This window comes from Schistocerca cancellata, chromosome 3 (assembly GCF_023864275.1).
Source record: "Schistocerca cancellata isolate TAMUIC-IGC-003103 chromosome 3, iqSchCanc2.1, whole genome shotgun sequence".
Taxonomy (NCBI): domain Eukaryota; kingdom Metazoa; phylum Arthropoda; class Insecta; order Orthoptera; family Acrididae; genus Schistocerca; species Schistocerca cancellata.
Window position 1 is genome coordinate 641,291,861 of NC_064628.1, and position 23,758 is coordinate 641,315,618.

The following is a 23,758-nucleotide window of genomic DNA, read 5'->3' on the forward strand; positions in this document are numbered from 1 at the left end:
GTGGCTGGGAGGTTTCAGTCCTGCATGTCGTACAGAAACCATTCTACACCCAGCAAAATTTTGCAAAAACAGCAAATACACAATACGACAGGCATAATTCAAGTTGCATAAGAAGTAAATGTTACTTCTCTTATGATGGGCGTAGGCCTGAAATACGTTAAGGATAAATAAATCGTTAAACCAGCAATAGGGCAACTGACTGAAGACTTCTCTTATCGAGTTGTTGAAACAGAAAAATTTTCAGTGAATGTGCACATAAAGATTGAAAGGGTGGCTCGCTCATGATACGAAGTGCTTTGAGGGTAATGGAAATTAAAGCCTAAGTACCTGCACCTGATAAATAGGGTACAATTTCCGTGACTGCATACATAATTTGTCTGATTAGGATTTCTTCGCGTAAAACAACTACAATATTTTTGATTTTTTATACAGCGTATACCAAAGAAATACAATCTATAATTTTTAAATTAAAGTAAATAAATCAAATTAAAGCATATAAACAACAAAGATTTAAACGTGCATAATGCTCCCTTATTTAACATTCAAACAGCAAATCCACGTTTTCATTTTTCGGCAATAAGATTAAGCGTTGCTCCCCGTAGTTCCATATTCCTCAACGCCAATTCTCACGCTCATTTCCGTACTAATAAGCATATTTAATTGCATACTAATGGCATCGTATTGCCAACATTACAGTTGCTGTTAAGGGGGTTAGTTTATGGATGTATCGCTTGTTGTGGTAAAATGTAAAATAAATGACTGGAGTTTCCCGTTTCTTTCGTTCAAGACGTCAGTTTGGGATTTTCCGATCATTGTAAACACAGGTTGTTGACACAAATGCAATGATCCATGTACAACTTTCCAAGTTTCTTTTTTATTGTTTGTTCCACATACTATTCAGTTAAATTGTACAGAAGGTCAACGACTTATAAGTACTTAGCCTGGTTTTGGTTGTAAGCAGACAACGCCTCTGCTGCTACAGATAGTCTTTGCTTCGTAACAAGAGTGTTGAAGCTTGTAGTTGTAGCGCTTTAAGAACATTTGAGTAGAAGTACGGGTGTGTATTGATTGCATTGTGAGAAGTTTTCGAAGTATTTTCGTAGGATACGTTTGTTGCGTTGAAACTGGATTAGCTTACTGCCGGTAAGCGCAAAGGGAGGAAAATATAAAAACAGTAGTGCAAGCAACTAGTGCTGAAGTAAATTGGCTGATTGTTAAACTTTTTCAGGAACGTCTTTTGAGCTGCAAAGTAAAATAATGTCCAAGAAACCGAGTCAGCAACCAGCTCTCCATAAAGTTATTATGGTAGGGAGTGGAGGTGTCGGCAAATCAGCCTTGACACTACAGTTTATGTATGACGAGGTAAGCCAAAGACTTGCGTATGAGGAACGAACATTATTTAATATTGAATATAGACTGTGTGGTTTATTTTTTGCGTCGTTTTCAGTTCGTTGAGGATTATGAGCCGACGAAGGCAGATTCATATCGAAAGAAAGTTGTTTTAGACGGTGAAGAAGTCCAGATTGATATCTTAGATACTGCTGGCCAAGAAGACTATGCTGCGATAAGGTTCTTATCATTTCAGTGACAGTGTATGCGTTCCTGTAATTGTTGTATGTCTGTGCTAATACTCCAACATTTGCTTTCAGAGATAATTATTTCCGTAGTGGAGAAGGATTTCTTTGTGTGTTCTCCATCACAGAGGACGACAGTTTCCAGGCTACACAAGAATTTAGGTGAGTTGCTGCCATATTCAAGGTTCAGTGTTTTTACGAGATAGATGTCAGTTATTATATCTGAATCTGAGAAGTGATTGCTCACTGATACTGTTGCATGCTCACAGATGTCTATTGCAGAATTATGTGCAGTTAAACACCCCATAGCTTTGGCCTCCTTGCTTTCATAGTTCAGACATTTTCTTTAAAGAATATTCAGGCGATGTCGCACACATTCTGATTTTGGAGCTTTTCATTGGTAGTTTATATATCGCAAACTAACAGAAATAGACTATTTAACAAAACTGTAATGTAATCAGTGAGCAAAGCAGGACAAGGTATGCTGCTTTATAGGATACTACCTACCTCCAAGCAATAACAACTGATGAAACGCCAGCATTTACTCCTCAGTTCTTACCATCTGGTGTCAGACTAATCTTAAATAGTTGATTAGAGTATCACCCATTCCTGATATAATCCCCTCTTTTTTTTTCTATTCACAGGTGAAGGAAACTAGCTATGAATTTCTTTCTCAGTATCCCAGTTGTAATTTTGAGCGCCTTGGAAATTTCGTGCTAGGAGATTTTCTGTTCGACCTTTTGTCTGTGCTACTTGGTTGTTACACAATTACCTGTGACTTTTCTTTTGTTAGCAATGATTCATTTTCTCCTGACCACCCTGCCTCTCTGTTGCTCACATTGTTCGTATTCATTGACAGAAATAGTACACAGAGAGAGATTGTTTTGGTTTTTTTTTTTTTTGGATAGATTTTCACCAAGGAAGAACTATTCTGATCTTATAGAAGTGTATGGCTTGTTTCTGTATCAGTCTTGTGCCCTTTGGATTATTCTCTGGAGGTGACATATGTTGGTGCACATAGATGTCAAGTGAATGGCAATGGATAAGCTACTTGGTGTTCTACCACACATTAGAGCTATTTTCTTCTGCACTCACTCATGGAATCCAGGAATAATAACTGCTTAGAGGCCTGTGTTTGTGTTGTAATTAATATATTTTAGGGTTTTTGGTGTGTCTTTGTCTCTCCTTAGACAACTGTGTGTCCATTCATGATGCCTTCTTTGTGTATGTTAAATGTTGCATTTTAGTCCTATTTGTGAGATTACTGAAAGTTGTGATTCCACCAGTCTGCTTTGACCCATAACGCCATAAGAATGGTTGGCACCCTTATTTCAACCATGACACCTTATTAAACCCGTAAAGAAACACAAATAACATGCGAAATATTTCAACTCCAGCAAGGAAATGGAAATTAAGGGGACAACTGTGGGATGTAGGTATCTTGGGTGGTGACAATTATTAGTGTTAACTCAAAAATAAAGTATACAAAATTTAACACATTCAATAAATGCAAAAACTAAAACCATTGGTATTGTAAATCTTCCATATCTTTGTAGCTCAAATAGAGCCCTCGATACAAGGAACCTACACAAAATTCAAAAGTCCGGTGTTGCAAATTGAACTTGGTCTACATAGCTCAAACGAAGCCCTTGGTACTATGAACCCAAACACAATTCCAAAACTGCCCTGTTTGTCAAAAACGAAAATTCTCAGACATAAGAAACAGCATTACTTATACAAAACACAAGAATGAATCCATCACCCACACTACGTAAAACGAAAGTAACTCGTTTGCAAACTGGCACCCTCTTTGCCAATGATAACCTCACACACATGACTGACAGTGTCAAATGACTCACTAAGATGCCTAATGCACAAATTCGTAACCTAAACATCCAACATCAGTCCTCCACCAAATACTAAAACATGCCATTTAGACAACCTGACTCAAAAAGAAAAAGTATGGCACATGAAGTCACAGAAAAGTTAAAACAGACGGGTGGAATCACAACTTTTGGTTGACCAATATTTAATGTGTGTCCCATGTACCCAGGCAGCATTGTATGATAAATTGAATAAGTGTTTTGTAAGCAGTAGCCTTTGTAGACTGGCTGCACTTTACGATTGTGAACCTGTCTGCTACTTGTTTTAACTATGATTGAATCTGTGATCATTATTTTTTTGCATCCTCGCAAACTGGTTTGAATTGACATAATCCAGTTATCACAAATTGATATTATCGTCAAAGAACACCATGATTTTTTTAATAATTTCATTGTCCAGTAGTATATTTCTGAACATTTAAAGACCAATCATTGTTATAATTATAGACGGCTGCATCTCCTGCTCGGAAACCTGAGGTCTATATCAGTGTTGCCTGCCATACCTTTAGTATGTGATGTGAGCAGTTAGGGTCATATCACTATTCCCTAGAGCATGTCTGGATACGTGGGGTTTTTCAAATCTGGAAGTCGAAAAACTATAGTTGTTGCTAGTTTCTTATGTAGATTGGCAGCTGGCCTCAGAGATCCTATCCATGGAGTGTGGAAAGGATGTCAGTTTCATATGCTTTATATTGAACAGCAATTTGGTGGTGGTGGTGGTGGTGGTGGTGGTGGTGGTGGTGGTGGTGGTGGTGGAAGCCTGCTTTGTGATGTCAGAGTGCACCACATGTTCAGTGATGGACCGAAATTTGTTGAAGTTGCATTGGTATGGGGGTAGGAGTCTGTAACTTGAAGCTTAAAATGAAGAAGAAGAAGAAGAAGAAGAAGAAGAAAATCAATCAACTAAGTAGTGGAAGGTTAGGAGCAGGCTGGAAGAAGAAATCATACTGGTAAACATTACATTCTATATTGCATGTAAAGACAGGAACACCATAGTAAAGTCATTGTATGCATAAGTCAATGTTTTAGCAGTTCTATAGTTGCCCAGTGATGTTTTTCAACTCAAAACGTGTTGGGGTAATAAAAATCTGATACCTACAAATTGATTGGGATAGCAGTTATTAAATGTCACATGTAGTCGTTTGTCTGTACATGTTGGTACCAAACTTCTGGCTGTTCAGAGTTCTGTCTGTTGTGCAAGCTGATGCACATATTAGTCTATAATGTGTGGTAAAAGTAAAGTTATGAATAACTGTTCTGCTTATAGAATAGAAATACAGTTACAGCATTGAGGATTCCGCAGTGATAGTAATAACCAAAGTAAAATTCATGATGGATTTTATTGATGAGGGTCATACAGTAAATACTTAACACTGTTGAGAAAGGAGAACTGAGAAAAAAGGGGAAAAGTAGTATCCAAACATTTCAAACATAAATATTTATTTGGCTGACAAATAAATACATACAAACATACAAATTCTCAGAAGGTGCCTTTTGACTTCATCCTTTTGTATTTTGTTTTATTTCTAAGATCTAAAACTATTTGTTTCCCTCAGTAGTCAATCTTTGTACTGTGGAAACAATTTAATGTATTATATACTTACTTTCTTGCAATGCTTTCTCAAGTATTAAAACCTGAAGTTTCTTTTCAGGTATATTTTATGTATTTATTTTCTTATGATACTTTAAGTATTGTAAAACCTAAACAGTTTCTTTTCAGATATGTGGACTCCCTCTTGTGGGAGAACAATTGTTTTGGACTTTGTCTTACTTCCTGTATATTTCAGGGAACAAATACTTCGTGTGAAAAACGATGAAAATATCCCTTTTCTTCTTGTTGGCAATAAAAGTGATTTAGATGAGAAGAGGAAAGTCTCATTAGCAGATGCAACGACTAGAGCACAGCAGTGGGGTGTCCCATATGTGGAGACTTCAGCAAAAACACGTGAAAATGTCGACAAAGTAAGTTCATTGTGTAAGGAAAATTTTTGTGTTTACTTTGGAGTACCATGTTGTTTTGATACAATTATGGAATTAATGTTATCCAAATAGCTTATGTTTTAACAGATGATTTTTTAAACTGAAGTGTGTCAAATGAAGGCTCAGATATTTCTTATATATTGCAATGTGTATTGCAGTATTTTATGTTTAAGTTGTATAGCTAAACCATCAATGTCCACACCAGCTTTTTAATTAAATATGCTGTGCACTAATGAATTCTATTACGGAGCATCTGTAGCACATTCTGCTAAGGCACAGCAAAGAAGCTCCTGTTCTGTTCACAATACATAGTCGTAAGCCACTGAGCATGTATCCACAACTTTGCTGTCGCTGTTTTTAACACTTTGCTTTGTTTGTTTCAAGGTCTCTTTACATTTCTCCTCGAGTTTCTTTTCCAGACCCTCTGGGGATCCTCCACCTCGTTCATGCAGTGGTCTGTCATTCACACCATCCTCAGGAGTATCCTCATCTTTCTTTTTCTTTCCTTGACATTGGGCTTCTGTCTATTTACCACAAGCTTTGTGCTTCAGGCAGCTTTTTTGCCCTTGACGGTCTTACCAACTACATCTATTGTTTCCTCTTCTCTCTCTTTTGATTCTACTTTATCCTCTGAGAGAACATCCAGGTCCTACCTCCACAGGTCAGATGGTGACTTGCCTGCAGAATTTTGTATTCTTGAAGCTTCTCATTACGCTTTGCCAACAGTACATCCTTAGTAAGAGTTCACATTGTCATCCCTAAGAGATAGTCAAACAGCTTATCAATATCCTGTCACCTCATCCTGAGAAATCTCCATCGTTTGCCTCCTCCAGTAACGCTTCTTTGTCTTGCTTGATTTTGCACTGCCTTACTGGATTAGGATCATATCCTCTTTATTTTAGTTCATCAATAATTACTTTCTTCTGCTTGTTCTCCACAACAAGGACACCATCACATTTTTCGAAAATAAATCTCACTTGGTTGCTCAGCCTCAAGGATTCTGCTTACAGCATTCCTTTTAAATACACCTTGCGTTTTCTATATTAAGTCAGTCTCAAGTTGAAATATTCTTTCAGGATTTGAGTAACTGAGTCAAATCTTCTGAGGCACTGCATATCGTCAAATGCACACATGGAGGTAAGCATCATTGTAGTTTCCAGTTTGAAAAATTGTGTTGAAAGAAATTGACCAGCAAATCTTTGATGTGTGTTCCATCCTGGTCCTGATCTGTCGTTATTATCTTTCCATATCTCAAGGTCTTTTAGATCATTCATAGATTCATATTTCTTCTTGTACCAAAGCCCAACAATGCAAATGATGTTTATTTCCACATTTTCAATAATCTGGTTGTAAGAAGCTTTGCAGACATTCAGCAGCTTGCCTCCAAGTGGGAAGAAGCCATATTTCTCTCTGCCGATTACACCGAGGCAAGACACTTCCAATGACTTGGCTGAATCTCCCTCGGCAAGAATAAGAGTGCAATCCAGAGAATTTTGCATTCCCATGTGGTTTGTGTTTTCCAGTTTTGGTATGCTTGTGAGTCTTGTTTCTTTTTGCTGCAATTTTTTGTCAAGAGAGAATCAGTTTTGGCTTTTGCCCACAAGAGAATAGATACAGCAATGCCAGATTGCAGCATATTGTTGATGAATTTATCTGAAAGTGGGCATTTCGATCCAAAACATTTTGCCTGTGTAGCCACATTTTTTCTTTGCCTGTGAGTCAAATGTCGGATTCACAATAAAACAGTTTACGAAGAGTCACATGTGATTTTTCACTTTGAAGAGTTTGATCTGGGTACCATTTGTATTCTTCTTTTTCAGTGTCTCAATTAATTGCTTTACAATGAGATCAGAAACATGTGTCTACCACCCTATGTTGTAGCAATGCTGTTCACAAATAATACTTGTTGAAATCCTCTGTCTTGAATAGTTATTGCCACCTCCCACCTCTCATTCACCTGTTCATACACTATTTTCAGAGGATTACCCATCTTGTCTTCTTTATTTTTTAGATAAAGTTCCACATAATCTTTGAAGTCCTTTACAGACAAAAGTTTTCCATTCAGCATAACTTTAACACCCCCTGTGGATGCTACAATATCATATGCTCTCCTCGACATTAGAGCCACTATATCATTATCCAGAGCTTCCATTTTGAATTTTGTAACATCAGGGGAAAATGTTAATTTTGTATAATCTTCTCCAGTAAAATCCGTATCTTTGGGTCAGATGTCTTATCCATATTATTTGCCCAAATTTGTTTAAAAGCCCTTTTATATTCTTTTGATGCTATTTCCAAAATGAATTTTGTGCTAAATATATTGCACAACTTTGATCCATAACCATTTCTACCACCAGTGACCTTTTCTTCTTCATTTTTACAATTTTATGATTTAAACATGTGCCCAAACATCTTCTCTTCTTTTTTGTGTTCCACAACAGGTATACCTTTACCATTATTCCACACTGATATCGTGTTGGTTTCCTGGTCTATCAATTTTTATGCAATCCTTCATTTAATTTCTCTGATTATTATCTGCAGCATTTAGCAGAATTTCATCAATGCATTCGCAGCACTACCACATTAATCCTCCATCCGCAGCTGTTTTCTGATTTTTCTGTAGAAAATAGTGTTTTAATTTTATTTGGTAATCAGAATAATTATGACATGTAATGGACATATCTGTTTGGATGCACTTAGAAGAATTGTTGTCAGACAATATTTGTCAGTCATCTTGAAGCAAGACAAAATCATGAAAATGGTTGGAAAAATTGCTGGTGTGAGAAGGTTTGTAAGTGTGCGGGTGAGACTCGAGAATGTGTAAAATGCAACACCAAATGTTGTAGAGCAACAGAAAAATATTAAACTGGAAAATAGCAAATTCTGGTGTTCCAGTGCGACATCTGACGCACAAAAAAATAGCCCAGAAATTATATCTGACGTCATAACAGCATGTCCTGTTCAGTTGTATAGAAAGGGCTGAACGCACACTTGCATGTTGTCCACAGCAGGATAGTTAAGATAATTTCTTATTTTTGTTATTTGAAAATTTTTACAAAGTAGTCAGTTCATAAAAAGTAATCTTGTACTACATGATGGTTGATGCATATGACGTTCAAGCCACTCTAATTTCAGATATGGTTTCTGGAAATGAATGAGTCTGATTCTTGTAGTAATGTATGAAAAATGTTGAAGATTGTAATTGATGAATAGTGAGACAGGACTAAGAGGAAGGTAGGAAACTATTTATGGGGAACTTCTGAGAGCGGGCAGTAAATTTTTGCTGATAGTGTCTGGTCCTTGTTTTGTATATAATAGAAATTATTCTGCAAGGTAAAAACTGTATGTGATCTATCTGATCATTGAAAGAAAAAGATAACGAGAATTGTTAACGGAAACTAACATCTGGTTCAGAAGAGTGGAAGAAGATTGGCAAAAAATGAACACACTATCAAAGAGCTTTAGCTGGTTGATATGTGAAATTTTCATCCCAGCAGAAATTTGCTTTACTCTGCAGATCATAGTGTTGCACAAATTTGCTACTTCTTTTACGTTGTCAATAACGAATTTGTTTAGCTTACGTAACATGATACAAAACTCATAACTCAATCATTGTTAAAGTAAGAGAAAACTGATTTTTTTTTTTTTTTTTTTTTTTTTTTTTTTTTTTTTTTTTTTTTTGAATGGTTTCATGAACAGTTGATAAAAATGTTGATGATGGCTGAATCTTGAACAACAGTTGAATAATTTGGTATCATAATTTGCAAGCAAAATTGTATGCTTAGTATAGCTTGTTCGATAAAACAAGGAAATTACAAACATTTCTGAGTGACCAGCTCTTATTGTTAATAAGGGTTTACTTATTATTGGTGTGTAATGTCTGTTATGTTTTATTTAAAGGCTATTTTTGTACAGAGATATAACACCAGATTAAACTATTTTTCAGTTTTATGGGTTTGTCACTGTTGTTTGTCACATATCACTAGTAAAATTTGATAAGTTGTCAAGTTTTGAATTTTTTCACTTACCAGTATTTCTGCTTTGCGTTTCTTGTTTCAGTCTCTTAATGGACACCATAATATAAAGCTTCCAGCATGCCTACATTTTGTATGTACAGTTTTTGAGATGCACACATCACTGCTAACTACTTAGGAAAATAGGCTGTTTTGATGTTAAACTGTAGGCCATCATCTACAGAAGATGGGTGGAGAAACTTTTTCAAATACATTGTTCAGAACACACATTTCTATGCTCAAACCTTCAGGGCAAAAATTGCTGCATTGATGTGTTGCAGAAACTGCCACTTGTTTAATATTGTCAAACCTCTTACAGTGAACTAAGAGATAGCCAATAAGTTTGAGTTTCAACCACATTTAGTATTTGAAGCTTATATTCTAATTTGTTGTCTGCTGTGAGGCTATTTTTTACAGCATTATTTTTGGAACCCGTTTTCTGATTACATGCCTGCAACATTGCAGGTATTTTTCGACCTGATGCGAGAAATCCGATCTCGGAAGATGGAGGATAATAAGACAAACAATGGGCGAGGGAAAGACAAAAACAAGAGGAAGAAGCTCAAATGTGTAATTCTTTAGGTTGGAAAAAAATTTATTACAGATAGGATATGTTGTTAGAAGTTTTAGCTTCATTAAGAAGTCAGAGGCATGTGTAAGAATGTGAAATTTAGGGTGAACTAACCTGTTGATTGCATAGACCTTTCCTCTTTGGGTAAATTAATTCATAACTGGGTATTGCATACTCCCCAAGGACACTGAAAATGTCATATTTAATATAGTGATGGATTTTTAAAAGTAGCCTTACTATTCATAATTTTTCTGTGAGTGAGGAAAAAAAATAATAAATTCAACATGGCCAATATTTCAAGGGAGACTAAAAGAAATAGTCACCATTGCTCTACAAGCCACAAAACTTGAGTTTCTGTTAAATATTTGCAGTTAATAACCATGTGGTGGACTGCATGCTTTGCTTCGTTATTGCATTTTGACATGCTTCAAGTTGCCTGTAATAGCTTTCAGAATGCATGCTAATTTTGCATGACTATTATTTGCTCACATCTATCATCTGCATATGTCAGTTGGTTAGTACTTGGCTTACTCAGATTTTTGGATTTCTCTCTCTCTCTCTCTCTCTCTCTCTCTCTCTCTCTCTCTCTCTCTCTCTCTGTGGGTGCGCGCGTTTGCATGTGCGTGCACGCGCGCGCACCCCAATTATCCATATTTGAAGCTTCTTTTAGAACACGGCTTGATTTCCTAGCCATATCCAGTTTGGGCATTGGTCACAGGGGTACAAATAGTCAAATGCTTTCAAATGAACACTCAGCAAGGGCAGAAAAGAATGAGGGGATATTGAAGGTTGTTAATGACTGTATAGTAGTGCTAAAGTGCATTTGTTGTCATCCATTATAGGAATACATACCTCGTTAGGCATTAAGAGTATAGAAAATTTTACTCCTCGAATAATTAGAGAGACTTATAGAGCACACAGTGTGCCTGAATATGATGAAAGTTTAGAAAGTGAAAGGATAATTCAGTACTCATCATGCTGAGGATAAACCCACTTGTAGTAGTAAATGGAGGTAAGTATATTGTAACTCACAAAACCAAATGTATTGTTACTGTAACTGCTTGGAGCTCTGTAACAAAAGGGATAGGTACAGACCACAGAGATCAACTTGAAAGTGTTATGACTCACTGACTATTCAGATTGTCTCTTGCAAACATGTGAACAGTGTTTAACTGTATTCTAGGAATTTATTCCTTAATTATATTTCTCAACTCAAACATTCCTCCTACTCTGCTAAGTTGAAGAGCTGGTGGTGGTTATAAATTTTGGACATTTTGGTTGCCTCGGGAGTATTTCGTCCGAAGATAGTCATCAGATTCATCAATTAAAATCTGACAACTTTAAAGTTTTTCACTTTCTGTTGCTTTCCACTTGGTTGCTTTTTAATGGAAAGAGTAGAGTAACAGTCCTACTTCTCACAGTAGGGAGGAACCACTGGTGCACACAATGTTAATTTCAGTTAACACAGGTGATTGATTGGAGTTAACTAATGAATTTTTTTTTCTATTTTGCCTTAGCAAGAGCATGTGTTACTTCTGCATCGTTCAGTGTTTTCAAGGCATTATCCAGATGTGCGAGCTTTTGATCAAAGTTACAATGAAAATAGAGAATGAAGGTAGTCACAATGATAGAAATTTTCCAGTTGATTTTTCCATTCTTCAGTGTAAACTGAACATTCAAGGCTCTAACTGGATCGTGCCTGGAATATTAAAAACAAAAAATAAACAGCACATAGAGTTCGAACTTAAGGTACAGATGATTGTTGAACTCTGCATTTCCAGATTCTTAAAATGCCACACCCAAAGCATTGGTATTCATAGCAGTGCAATAGATTAAGAATGAATGCCTGTAATATGATCTATAAAAATCATACCTAGATGTACTCTGACAGTACCAGCCTGACTGCTTCTATCTCCACCACAACCATTAAAGCAGCTCAAGCTGCCACAGTGGAAACAAGAGTACATATGTACTGAAGCACAATGGTTAAAGCAGGACAACTTGGGTTTCCGAGGCCTGGAAAACTTCATGGGACCTGTTCAGCCTGCTGAACCTGACAACAGGTTGTGCGGTCAGTCCAACATGACTAGTCAGCTATATGTTCGTGTACGTAGTTTCACTGCTGCTCATTTATTATAACTGGGGAGCAGCAAAATGAACAAACCCAAACTTAATGGAGACTGAGGCAAAATTTAGGAATTGGGAATGTATACCAGTCACGGTACAGAGCCTAAATCCAGCTGGGGGAAAGCTTTCATATGTTTGAGGCAGCTTCAACCAAATCTGTTGGTGTCTCGCAAAGCAAATTGTGTAAAGAGTTACTAAACATACATTAGAGAACCTAGAGTGCATTGATATGTTTGTAAATTTGACCGGCAATTTCCTCATTCCATAAATATTTGGAAAGAGGACAAAGACTTAGTGGCTGACAAGTGTGTGGAAATGTATGCAAAGGACTTGAGGCTTCTTAAATTTAGGCAAACATTGATTGAGGTATAATAATGATGTCGTGTGACTAGGGCCTCCTGACGGGTAGACCATTCGCCTGGTGGAAGTATTTCGATTTGACGCCACTTCGGCTATTAGCGCGTCAATGGGGATGAAATAATTATGATTAGGACAACACAACACCCAGTCCCTGAGCGGAGAAAATCTCCGACCCAGCCGGGAATCGAATCCGGGCCCTTAGGATTGACATTCTGTTGCGCTTACCACTCAGCTACCGGGGCACATTGATTGAGGCAGGAAAAATGTATGGCTCAGTGGATATTAAAAACTACCTTCTAGTGTATGCAATGTACTGTGAAGAAAGTGTAATATGAAAGAAAAGCTTTTTATTTTTAGATTAACATAATACGAAAAACAAACTTTGCATTGGTAAAATGTATTTGGGGATTTAGAATATTATATTCTGGCCACTTAGAATGAATACAACAAACCTACCATACAATCCTGGAAAAAAGTAATTAAAATTGGCATAACAGGGGTCATATTTGGCTGAAACACACTAAGGTTACAGAAACAAGACTTCCAAAATGTATCTTTAGTTGACATTGCAGTATATAGACATCTACAGGTTCTTAGGTGCAGAGAATCTAGACTTTCAGAGAGGGTTCCACTTACTACAGAAAACATGTATTAGATGTGACCTGATGATTTTATTTGAGAATAGTCAGTACTAGTTCAAAGAGAGTGAAGTTGCAGAGAAAACTGTTCATATTGAAATAAACAAATAAGTCCTAAATATGCCTAAAAGGGAAAAAGGACAAATAAAATCCACCATTTTGTGGTCTACAATAATCCAAAATGAATACACACTTGATTGAACCCAGTCTTGTGATACTTGCTCAATAAAAGACATAAACTTCCTAACCCTTCTCATAGCAATACAGTAAAATCGTATGGAATAAACTGCTACATAGCATAGCACAGTGGGAAACAGGACTTACGCTGGGCATAGCTTGGCGTGAATGGGATTGAAGCTGCTTGTTTGTTCTGCTGGTAACATGTGGCAGCTTGTCGGCCTGGATAAAAGGAAAGCATGTACAGTACTGCCACTGGCCCTGACAGGGTGCCTGTACAATTCTACATAGGCTATGCAAAAGAACTTTACTTTCTTCCAGCAGCAGTGTACCATGGGTCTCTGGAGGAGTGATGTGTTCTTAATGATTGGCAAAAAAGCACAGGTCATTCCTGTTTCCAAGAAGTGTTGTCAGACTGATGCACAAAACAGTAGGCCTGTATCTCCAATGTCAGTCTGTTGTAGAATTTTGGAACATGTTTTATGCTCGCATATTATGATGATTTTGGGGACTGAAAATCTCCTGTAGGAATCAACATGAGTTGGGAGCAATTTAAAGTGGAATAACCACACAAAATAAATCACAGGAAAGAAGGATGCTAGACTGAGATTCATTGAAAAAATGCTCAGGAGATACAGTACGTCAACAAACCTTCAATCTATACTTGACTACTGCTCGTAGAGAAGATCCAAAGAAGGGCAGTAAATTTCATTACAGGTTCATTTAGCAAGCATGGAAGTGTTACGGAGAGTATCAATCTACTCTAGTGGCAGATGCTGCAAGAGAGGCATCTGCATCACAGTGTGCTTTGCTGTTAAATTTCCAAGAAGTCAACAAATATATTACTTCCTACTATGTATATCTCATTCAAACAGTGTGAGTAAAAAGTTAGAGATAATTGGCGTGTACATGGAGGATTTCCGGCAATCATTCTTTCCATGAACCATTTACGATTTGAGCAGAAAATGGGGGGAGAGGGGGGGGGGGGGGGATGGCAGCGAGCATGCACAAGACGAAGGAGAAACACACAGCGACAGTTGGCAACACTACACACTGTAAACACACAAATGCAGTACACAGTGAAAAGTGGAAGGATGTGGTGGTTTTTATGCATGTTGCACTAGAATGTTCGCAGACTACGAAACACAGTAAAACTGACACTGAAGTCTAGTAGTAAGACAGTGTCTTTTGGGCATCTAGTAACACAGACCACAGTCTGCCGCAGGGCAGAAGGTAGTGGGGGAAAAAAGTTTCCCCCTCTCCCTGCCTCACCACTTGCAGTCTTTCCTGAGCTGCCTACTGTACATTCAATGTCATGGCCATTCTATTGATTGAGATACAGTTTCATTCAGGGTTTATACGCCCTGGGAAAAGCCCTGGAATTTTTTTAGAATTTCGTGAATTTTTCAGTGTTCTAGGTTTCAGTTAACTTTTTGTAATTTTGGCTGGTAAGAACCGATACTCTAACGTCCATCAACAGCAAAATGTGTCAAAGGCTTTAGGACAGAGACTGTGCAGTACTTCATAACAACAAAGTGCTTACAATGAGTGTGACATCACAATTGTTTGCATTAGGTTCGTTTGAGCACTTTCCAGTGGGCTCACATGGATGCATAGTTGAGTAGCATAAGAGCAGTACCTTCTCCCACTTCAAGTAGCCAGAAGTTTTATTTTGCTAGAAGGCTAAAATTGTTGTTAGTTTTCTGATTTTATTTTATTTTTATGATTTTGGCTGTCAAGCATTAAGTGCCTTGCAGAACATGAAATTATTTTTGTTTGTTTGCTAAAGCAATTTGGCTTTCATTAATCTTTTCCACAGAGACAGTCAATTTATTTGAAACGAAGTGTTACAGTCCAAACTGTTCACCAGTTTCAACTGTTCGCTGATTTCAAGTGCACATTTTCATCTTCTGGCATGCATGGCGTTATGCCATAATAAAGAACCTAACAAGAGATAATACAGTAGTGGTACTCCAATTTATGTTGTGAAAACCACACAAACACTTAATATCAGGTTTAAGTCACAGAGCACTCGACTCTCATTTAAAACTTAACGCTTTGAGGACCAGCTGCTTAAAAGAATTTAGAGCTCACAAGACCGGACATATTTAGTGATTATTTAAAATTTTACTGGCACATATGTTTAATTTAAACCATGAACTTCTATTTGTGTTCACTCTATTTAACAGTGATATTGTAGGGCAACACAATCCCAAGAACCTTTCACAAATTGGGAAATAAATAGACAAAAACTTATGTTATCTTCAACAGATATGCATCTTGACATGAACAGCCATCTGAAGATGAACCCATGAGCTCAAAATCAGTTATGGCACTATTATTGTAAATAAATAGTATTATCAATAGGGGCTGGTTGCTGTCTTCTTTTTTGAAATAATTGACCTATATTGGGTACAAAGTCAAGGTTTTGAAATGTCATTTTTTACAAAATAGCGTACTTCCTTTAGTGTGTGACGTTACATCAAATTCATTGATAAATGTGTGTCACAATTATCTTAAAACTAATTTTTTCCATATTCTGATATCTTTTAAAATAATTGTAAAACCCGCTACTTGTGATCAAATTTGAACTTTGTTATACCTTTGTGTGGTACATATTTACCACAGCTCGAAAAATATTGATATCCCTTGAGATCAGTGTAGTGATAAAAGTACTTCAGCACATTCCTGAGTTGTTATAAATTTGTTCAGCCATTCTATTGAGACCAAATGCATTTCCTCCTTTTATATATTTGGAAGCTTGGGCTGCTGCAAATAGCTGTTCCAGTTGCACTAATTAATTGCCTTCATATCTTTTCATTAATTGCTGTCTTATTACCTTAGGTAACTTAATGTCAGTCTTTGGCTTCACCTTCTTATGGCTGTTCGTATGTTATCGAGTTTTCAAGACTATTTTTGTTACTTTGATATGTTTTGAATCTAATTCATTCAGATGTGAAAATCAATCCTTCAGTTGTTTTATTTTTAAATTCATGACTGGTTTCAGGTTAACAAATGCCATCATAAGGTGCTAATAACTGAAAACAAAAAAGTGAAGTGCACTAAAAAAATAATCTTTACGTGTGCTTGTATATGTAAAATAATGACAGCTGATGAGGACTATCATTTGTAAAATTCTAAAGGCAGTTGGGCTAGATACAGTGAAAAATGAGAGGGAATATATTGCAGTATCGTGGAGGCTAATAATAATAAACAGAGGAACCACCTAGGTTAAGAGACATGGTATAAGATAAGAACCAGAACACACAAGTCGTGTGCTGTGATCTCGAGTGCAGCGGGACCATGTAGAATGAAAGCGACCACCACGCATGAGCGCACAGCATGGAGTGGCGCATGCAAAGGATAGAGCTGAGATGGTTAACTTTGTTGTGATGATACTGTGGCTGTCTGTTAGCACTGCTGGAAGTGAAAGACATGAGACAGACTAGTCCTGTCATTCACATGTAAATTGACAACTTGAAATGCAGAATATTAAATGTAGAACATTAGAGTACAATAAGACACATTTTAATAGAACTGTTAACACATCGAAATGAGGAAACAAACTAATAGACGATAAAAAAAAAAAAAAAAAAACACTAAATAAAAAGCTAGCAGCTTGGAGACCTGCATAGAATAAAATGTAATGGAGAAAAAGCTTTTGCCCTGAGTGACAGGCACAAGCTATTTAGTGGCTCTACATGTAGCAGCATGCCAGTGGTACACCATAAGTTAATAAAACCATTAAGTATGCAGAATTCTGTTGAAAGTAAAATTCTTAAAAGTGTGCAGAACACAAACTGAAACACAAGGTTTTTTCCATTAAGTAATAAGCATATGCCATTTAGTAGCTGTATGTGTAGCAAAGTTCCAGTAATGTGCAATATTAGTGATTAATAATGCCATTAAAAGTACCGGTACATATCCAGCACACAATTATCAGAAACTAGAAAGAAGGAATGAAGGTGGACACTGTTGAATACATTATGGGAGTGGTAGTGATCAATGTGTTACAAATATTTACTATTAAAAACATGCTGTGGTCATCTTCAGACTTAAAACTTGTATACAAAGCTATAATTAGACGGCTACATACATTAAAGAAAATACATAAAGTTATAAAGCAATAAAACGATAAATTACCATTGAGTAGGAACCTATTTCTGTTGGAGAATCACTACTGGAAAAACCAGTGCACGTCTTACTATATATAATGGAGGCTCCGCCCACTTATGACGGCGTGATGTCATTACTAACCATTGAGTTATAAGTCGAATAACAATGTAAAATTTCTTAGTTAAAAGAACATAGTCAAGAATTAAAAATAAATGCACACTAAACTTAGCTTATTAAACAGCTATTGTCAATTAAGAAGCGTTAAAAATATTTAAATATGTAGGATAAATGAACTTCAGTTTGGCAGTGCATGGGTTGCCCCCTCAAGGCCTGTTAGTGAACCATTGGGAACCACTGGTTGCGATGGTGAAGTTGGACGCTGTTCCAAAGATGAGGTAGCAGGCTTCTTTCCACTGAAGTTGTTGTAAAGTTGATAGGCGGACTAGTGGTTGCCATGGTGAGGACAAACACCTGTGCAGAGATGTGGCAGCAGGCTTGTTTGTAACAAAGTTGTTGCGAAAGTGGAATGGTGAAGACTGTCACGTCAGACGATGTATTAATGAGCACCAACATGTCTTTATTGAAACAATTTTCAATGAGTAGGCTGCAATAATCATTAGCTGACATGTATACTACATGCTGCACAAATACAATACGAAGTAGTTGTCCTTATTTATGAAATATGGTCTATGAAGTTCGTATGTAAATTACATGTGACAATTTTTAAAAGGCATTGCTATTCCTTAAGTTGTATGCCAGTCTTATAAACAAATAAAAATAATGAAAATGGAAGGAATTTAAAATTATAATACTATGAGCCATAATGTCAAAAATAAAAGGATGTGAATTAGCGATATGCAGTCTAAAAGCATATAAGCAAAAATTCTAAAACAGTCATAAAATAATGTTTGGTGAAATAAAATTACAATGTGAAGATAAAATATTTCCTAAAAGTCTTTTTTTGTAAAAAAGGGAAAGAAGAGTGAACATTATAAAGCAAATCATCAAAAAGCTCGAAGAAATGTTTCTTTGAATTGAAGTTGTTCGTTTAAAACAGATAATGGATTATTTTTGTGAAGTGAAAAGATTTCAATTTCTTCTAAAGTATTTAGCAGTAGTCCTTTTGGCACAGTATGTAATATTTTCAAATTGTTAGAAATGCAATCCTCAGAATGATTGCATCCATAAAGATGTTGACCAAATATTGATTTGGTACGTGCAGTACCGGTAGTATGTTCTTGAAAACGTGTTAGAAAGTTACGGCCAGTTTGGCCAATATACTGTTTTTGACAGTCATTACATATTATTTTGTAAACGCCTGACTTTTGGTACATATTTGAGTCCCCAGTTGTGTGTTTGTTTCATCTGTAGGGGGTTATTGGTTTCAAATGCTATTGTCATGCTTGTATTCTTAAATAATTTATTTATTGTATCTGAAATAGGTCCCATGTATGTCATTCTTCTAAATCCCTTCTTGGAATTTATAACAGCACCATTTGTTTCTTGTAATTTTTGATGTAACAGATCAACCTGATGGGAATTATAATTGTTAGCAACTGCTATCTGTTTTAATGTATCAATTTCCTTCTGGATTGCATCAGGTTGAAGAGGTAATTTCAGTATCCTATGTATTATAGTTTTAAAAAATGCCATTTTGTATCTTAATGGATGGCATGATGTAGCATTTATTATCATGTCAGTTGAGGTGGGTTTTCTATAAATAGAAATATTATGTTTTCCATTCTTGTTTGCAATTGTGAGGTCCAGGAAATTAATACTATTGTTACTTTCGTGTTGTACTGTAAATACAAGTTTTAGATGTAAATTATTTAAGTTGTTAGCAAAAGCATAAATTTCTTCTTTAGAACCATTATATAATAGTAGTTTGTCATCAACATATCTTCAGTTGTATATAATTTTATTTGTTATTTCTGGATTATTTTTGAAAAATTGAATTTCAACATAATTGACGAAGATATCTGCTATAGTGCTAGCCAGGGAATTCCCCATTGCAAGTCCATCTTCCTGTATGTATATTTTATTATTAAATGAAAAATAATTAAAATCTAGAGGAATTCTTAAAAGTTCAATGAATTATTCTATTTCTTCAGGGCTCATGATTTTGTGATACGTTAAGTTATCATTAATAATAGAGATACTCTTGAATAGGTATATTCGTGTAAAGATTTTTGATGTCCAACGATGCGAACCTGTTTTTTTTGGAATATCTACATCATAAATTAATTTAGTTAATTCAAAACTGTTTTTAATACTATAATTTTCTTCATAGATGTAAAAGGATTTTAAGATTTGATTAAGCTTTTTGTTCAGGTTACAAGAGGGACTGTTTGTATTATCAACAATTGGACGAATTGGTAAATTTGGTTTGTGTAATTTGATTTGTGATCTCAACTTAGGTAAAGTGGGGTTCATAACTTTTAAGTGCTATTTTATCTTTAGGTGAAAGTAAAGAGTCACTATCATCAATCAGCTTTTTAATTTTTGTTTGAAATCTTGTAGTCGGGTCTTTATTAACCTCAGTTATTCCATTAGTGTTAAAAAATTGTAAAGTCTTAGAAACATAATCATCTTCACTAAGAATGACAAGAGTATTCCCTTTATCTGCCTTGATTGCAATGGCTTTATTAGTTATTAACTTCTGGTTGATTTGTTTTACAAGTTTTAATTCATTATTATGGTTATTTTTGTTTTTCATTAGTAATGACATTTTTAGTTTTACGTGCAATGTCACATATTTCAGACATACTAAATTGTGCATGTTTTGCAGCAATCTTTACGTCAGCAATCACACATTTAATATTTGCATTGCTCAATTCTGGAGCTAAATTATATTTTAGACCTTTGTTGCAGCATGTAGTATACATGTCAGCTAAAGATTATTGCAGCCTATTCATTGAAAATCGTTTCAATAAAGACAAGTTGGTGCTCGTTAATACATCGTCTGACGTGACCATCTTCGCCATTCCACTTTCGCAACAACTTCGTTACAAACAAGCCTGCTGCCACATCTCTGCACAGGTGTTTGTCCTCACCATGGCAACCACTAGTTCGCCTATCAACTTTACAACAACTTCAGTGGAAAGAAGCCTGCTACCTCATCTTTGGAACAGCGTCCAACTTCACCATCGCAACCAGTGGTTCCCAATGGTTCACTAACAGGCCTTGAGGGGGCAACCCATGCACTGCCAAACTGAAGTTCATTTATCCTACATATTTAAATATTTTTAATGCTTCTTAATTGACAATAGCTGTTTAATAAGCTAAGTTTAGTGTGTATTTATTTTTAATTCTTGACTATGTTCTTTTAACTAAGAAATTTTACATTGTTATTCGACTTATAATTCATTGGTTAGTAATGACATCATGCCGTCATAAGTGGGCGGAGCCTCCATTATATGAGGCACTGAGAGCACAAGCGGACTAACCCCGGAGAAGTCAATATGGAGGAAACAGGTCTCATTAATACGGGCCCACAAATAATGTATGTTTGTGATACATTGCAGCCTTGTAACATGCATATGATGTAACTGTGGTTTTATTGAACAATATTTTGACATAGATAAATTACAAAAGTACTATATAGTAGAATATTAGCAGTTTTGTTGTGGCTTAGTCCATTTTCGCTCCAAGTAGTTGAACATTCTCAATGACAGGTCCGTTAGTACGCTGATGCATGTGACAATAGTATTCATTACTAGTATACATTGTACACATTACATGTACCATTTTACATTGGTTTCTGTAATGTTATGCATTGTGTTACATTTCAAAATCATCCACAGGCAATGTTTCTACAGCATTTGATGACGTTTGTAAAGTTTTGTAGAAATCATGATGAAGTGGAGGTACATACGGAAGCAAACTTAGCAGATCCTTCTTTTTTGCCTCTGTAATTAAATTTCCATTAGGATAAAGCAGTTCGAGATTGCTGATGCATGTGGATGTTCGTTTGGCCACATCAATTTCCTGAAATGGCTCTTGGTTTTGGTTCGAGTATTTATACAATATTTTGAATCTGTTGGTTGCTTCATACCGCAGCCACTGTATGTTCAACCATTGTACTTTACAATTGCCAGAAGACATTTTTCGATTCGTGATGTTTCTTTCGAGTTGTTTTGTTGAAAAGAAACATTCCGCATTCATATTAATTACCTTGAATGGATTCCTTTTTCTGGCACTCACTACCACATCATTCCAGTGTTTAGGACGGTAAATATTAGGAAAATACTTTTTTCGTTTCTGAACTAAGCCAAAATCCTGATCACAGGGCAGGTACGAGTGTCCGCTAACTAAAAATTTATGGTCTATTTCCTTCACAGAGAACTCTGAGCTGTTGACAATGTATTGGCACAGTACAGCAACCTTTATGTTTCTATTCTGGCCTCCGCACTGATCAGAGTACATAATTAGTTTTTCAGTCCTGACAAAATTGCGTATGAAGTATAGCAAACAAGAACCAATTTCTTGTGGCCCTCTCGACGCAATGGATTCATGCCACAGAAACATGTATACATCATCATTGTGCATATTGTGGATGCCAAAGCAATATGTCCACAACTGACGTTTGTAATAGCAAACTCCAGTTGAGATGATCGGTGTAGGCAAAGTTTTCATCAAATCAAATGTTATCACTGTAACGTTACCATCTGATTTGCTAAGCAATGTATCACTATGTAAACCTGCCCGTGCATACTCAGCTTTTTGCTGATGGAATTCACGTTCTGCAATTAACTCCGTCCTCTCCTTATCATTATCGGCAGCTGTTATTTTTACCTGCAAAGCATCACATGTTCGACAAGAGTCGGACACTGGTGGATGAAATGACAAATTGAAGTTTTCGTAAAAAATTTTGCGGAAAATAAAATGAGAAACGGGCATTTGCTCCTCTGCACAGTACAGTGAATACATGACTGATAAATTTAAATCTGGTCCTAAATACTTTCTACCGTTATTTTTATGATACGCATAATGGCTTTCATACGCTGGGAATTTTTCTATGAAACGTTTTACTACATCAACTTTGTGGCGAGGTGTTTTATTACCAGGTTCACCTTTACCTCTACCATCACGAGGAGGGGTGGCTTTTTCCCCTTTATTCTTGAGTACCCTATCGATTCTTCCAGCAGATACGGCTAAAGTATTCTGAAAGAATCTTTTGCACACCCTCGTTTCAGACCCATTTGAATTGAGCAAGTAATACAGTCTCGTCTTCTCCCTACGTGAATGTTGCTGACCTACGTAAGACCGTGCTTTATCAACGACTTTAATCATGGTAAACAGGAAAGCCGACTGCAGATCGTGGCTGCCTAAATTATAAAACTCATTGAACACTTGTTCCTGCTGTTCTTCGTTGATGTGTTTGTGGCACTCATACCGGCACGTACACTCGCTGATTTTCCGCAATTCCTTTCGAGGTACAAGGTTACCCTTACGGTTTACATACTCTTGACCTAGAGCTCTCCGTTCTTTCCTAACGTTACGAAGCCATTTATCTTCGTTTCTAAGGCGCTTCTTTCCTCGGCTCCGTACCACGGCATCGTCGTTCGTCTCTGGCACGTCCTCTGGAACAGTTGTTGCTGCAGCCGTGCTCGCGTCTCCCGGCACGTCCCCATCGGACGCAAACATCTCTGTAATAACAATATCCATCCCTCAATGTAATATTAACTACACTACAGTAATGGTCAACGTGTGCATTGGTATCCACAGGCGAAGCAATTGCTCAACACAACTCGGCGGGCGGTAAAACATTGTTGTACACATAACATTACAAGTGATCGTTACTTGATTACACAAAATAGCAATACATAAAGTATTGTTTGTATGTCATTCTGTTTTCGTATGGAAAACAACCTGCATTTTCTGAACAACGTCACCATTCGAGATACGGTACATCTAGACGTGTTTGCATATGAACGCGTTAGTGTACAATCGACAATGTTATCCGCAAAAAAGGAATGGAACACAATACAAACTAACCTTCCAATTGCTCCTCCACACTTTTCGCAGGGGCTGCCATGCTGATCAACTGAAATACACGTCCACGTGGTCACTGGTCCAATACGTTGTTCCACACTAAATACACAAGTCTTTCGTTCGCCGGCGTCACGCGCAATGGCAGTGGACGGAGAGCATAGAGCACAAATGGACTATGACGCATAGTCCACCCCTGCTCTCAACGGTATCTATCGGCGGTTGAGTGCAACAGCAATGTTTACGTTGCTACATTAGACAAACCTTCAGATAAACAAACAGATCAACATGCATTGCATAATACTCGTATACTGTTATCACAACATGT

The 23,758-nt window shown here is 36.6% G+C and overlaps 1 protein-coding gene across 2 annotated transcripts in view; it reads left to right on the forward strand.

Moving 5' to 3' along the window:
• The first annotated feature begins 765 nt into the window (after positions 1–765).
• LOC126175591 (ras-related protein Ral-a) overlaps positions 766–23,758 on the forward strand; it is a 31,010-nt gene continuing 8,017 nt past the window's right edge. The window contains exons 1-6 of one of the 2 annotated variants that reach the window (XM_049922453.1): positions 766–1,143; positions 1,229–1,362; positions 1,448–1,569; positions 1,650–1,736; positions 5,245–5,419; positions 9,916–10,032. In XM_049922453.1, coding sequence (XP_049778410.1) covers positions 1,258–1,362; positions 1,448–1,569; positions 1,650–1,736; positions 5,245–5,419; positions 9,916–10,032 — 606 coding nt within the window. In that variant the 5' untranslated portion in view covers positions 766–1,143; positions 1,229–1,257. The remainder of the gene's footprint in view (positions 1,144–1,228; positions 1,363–1,447; positions 1,570–1,649; positions 1,737–5,244; positions 5,420–9,915; positions 10,033–23,758) is intronic. The other variant, XM_049922454.1, reaches the window with a different exon arrangement.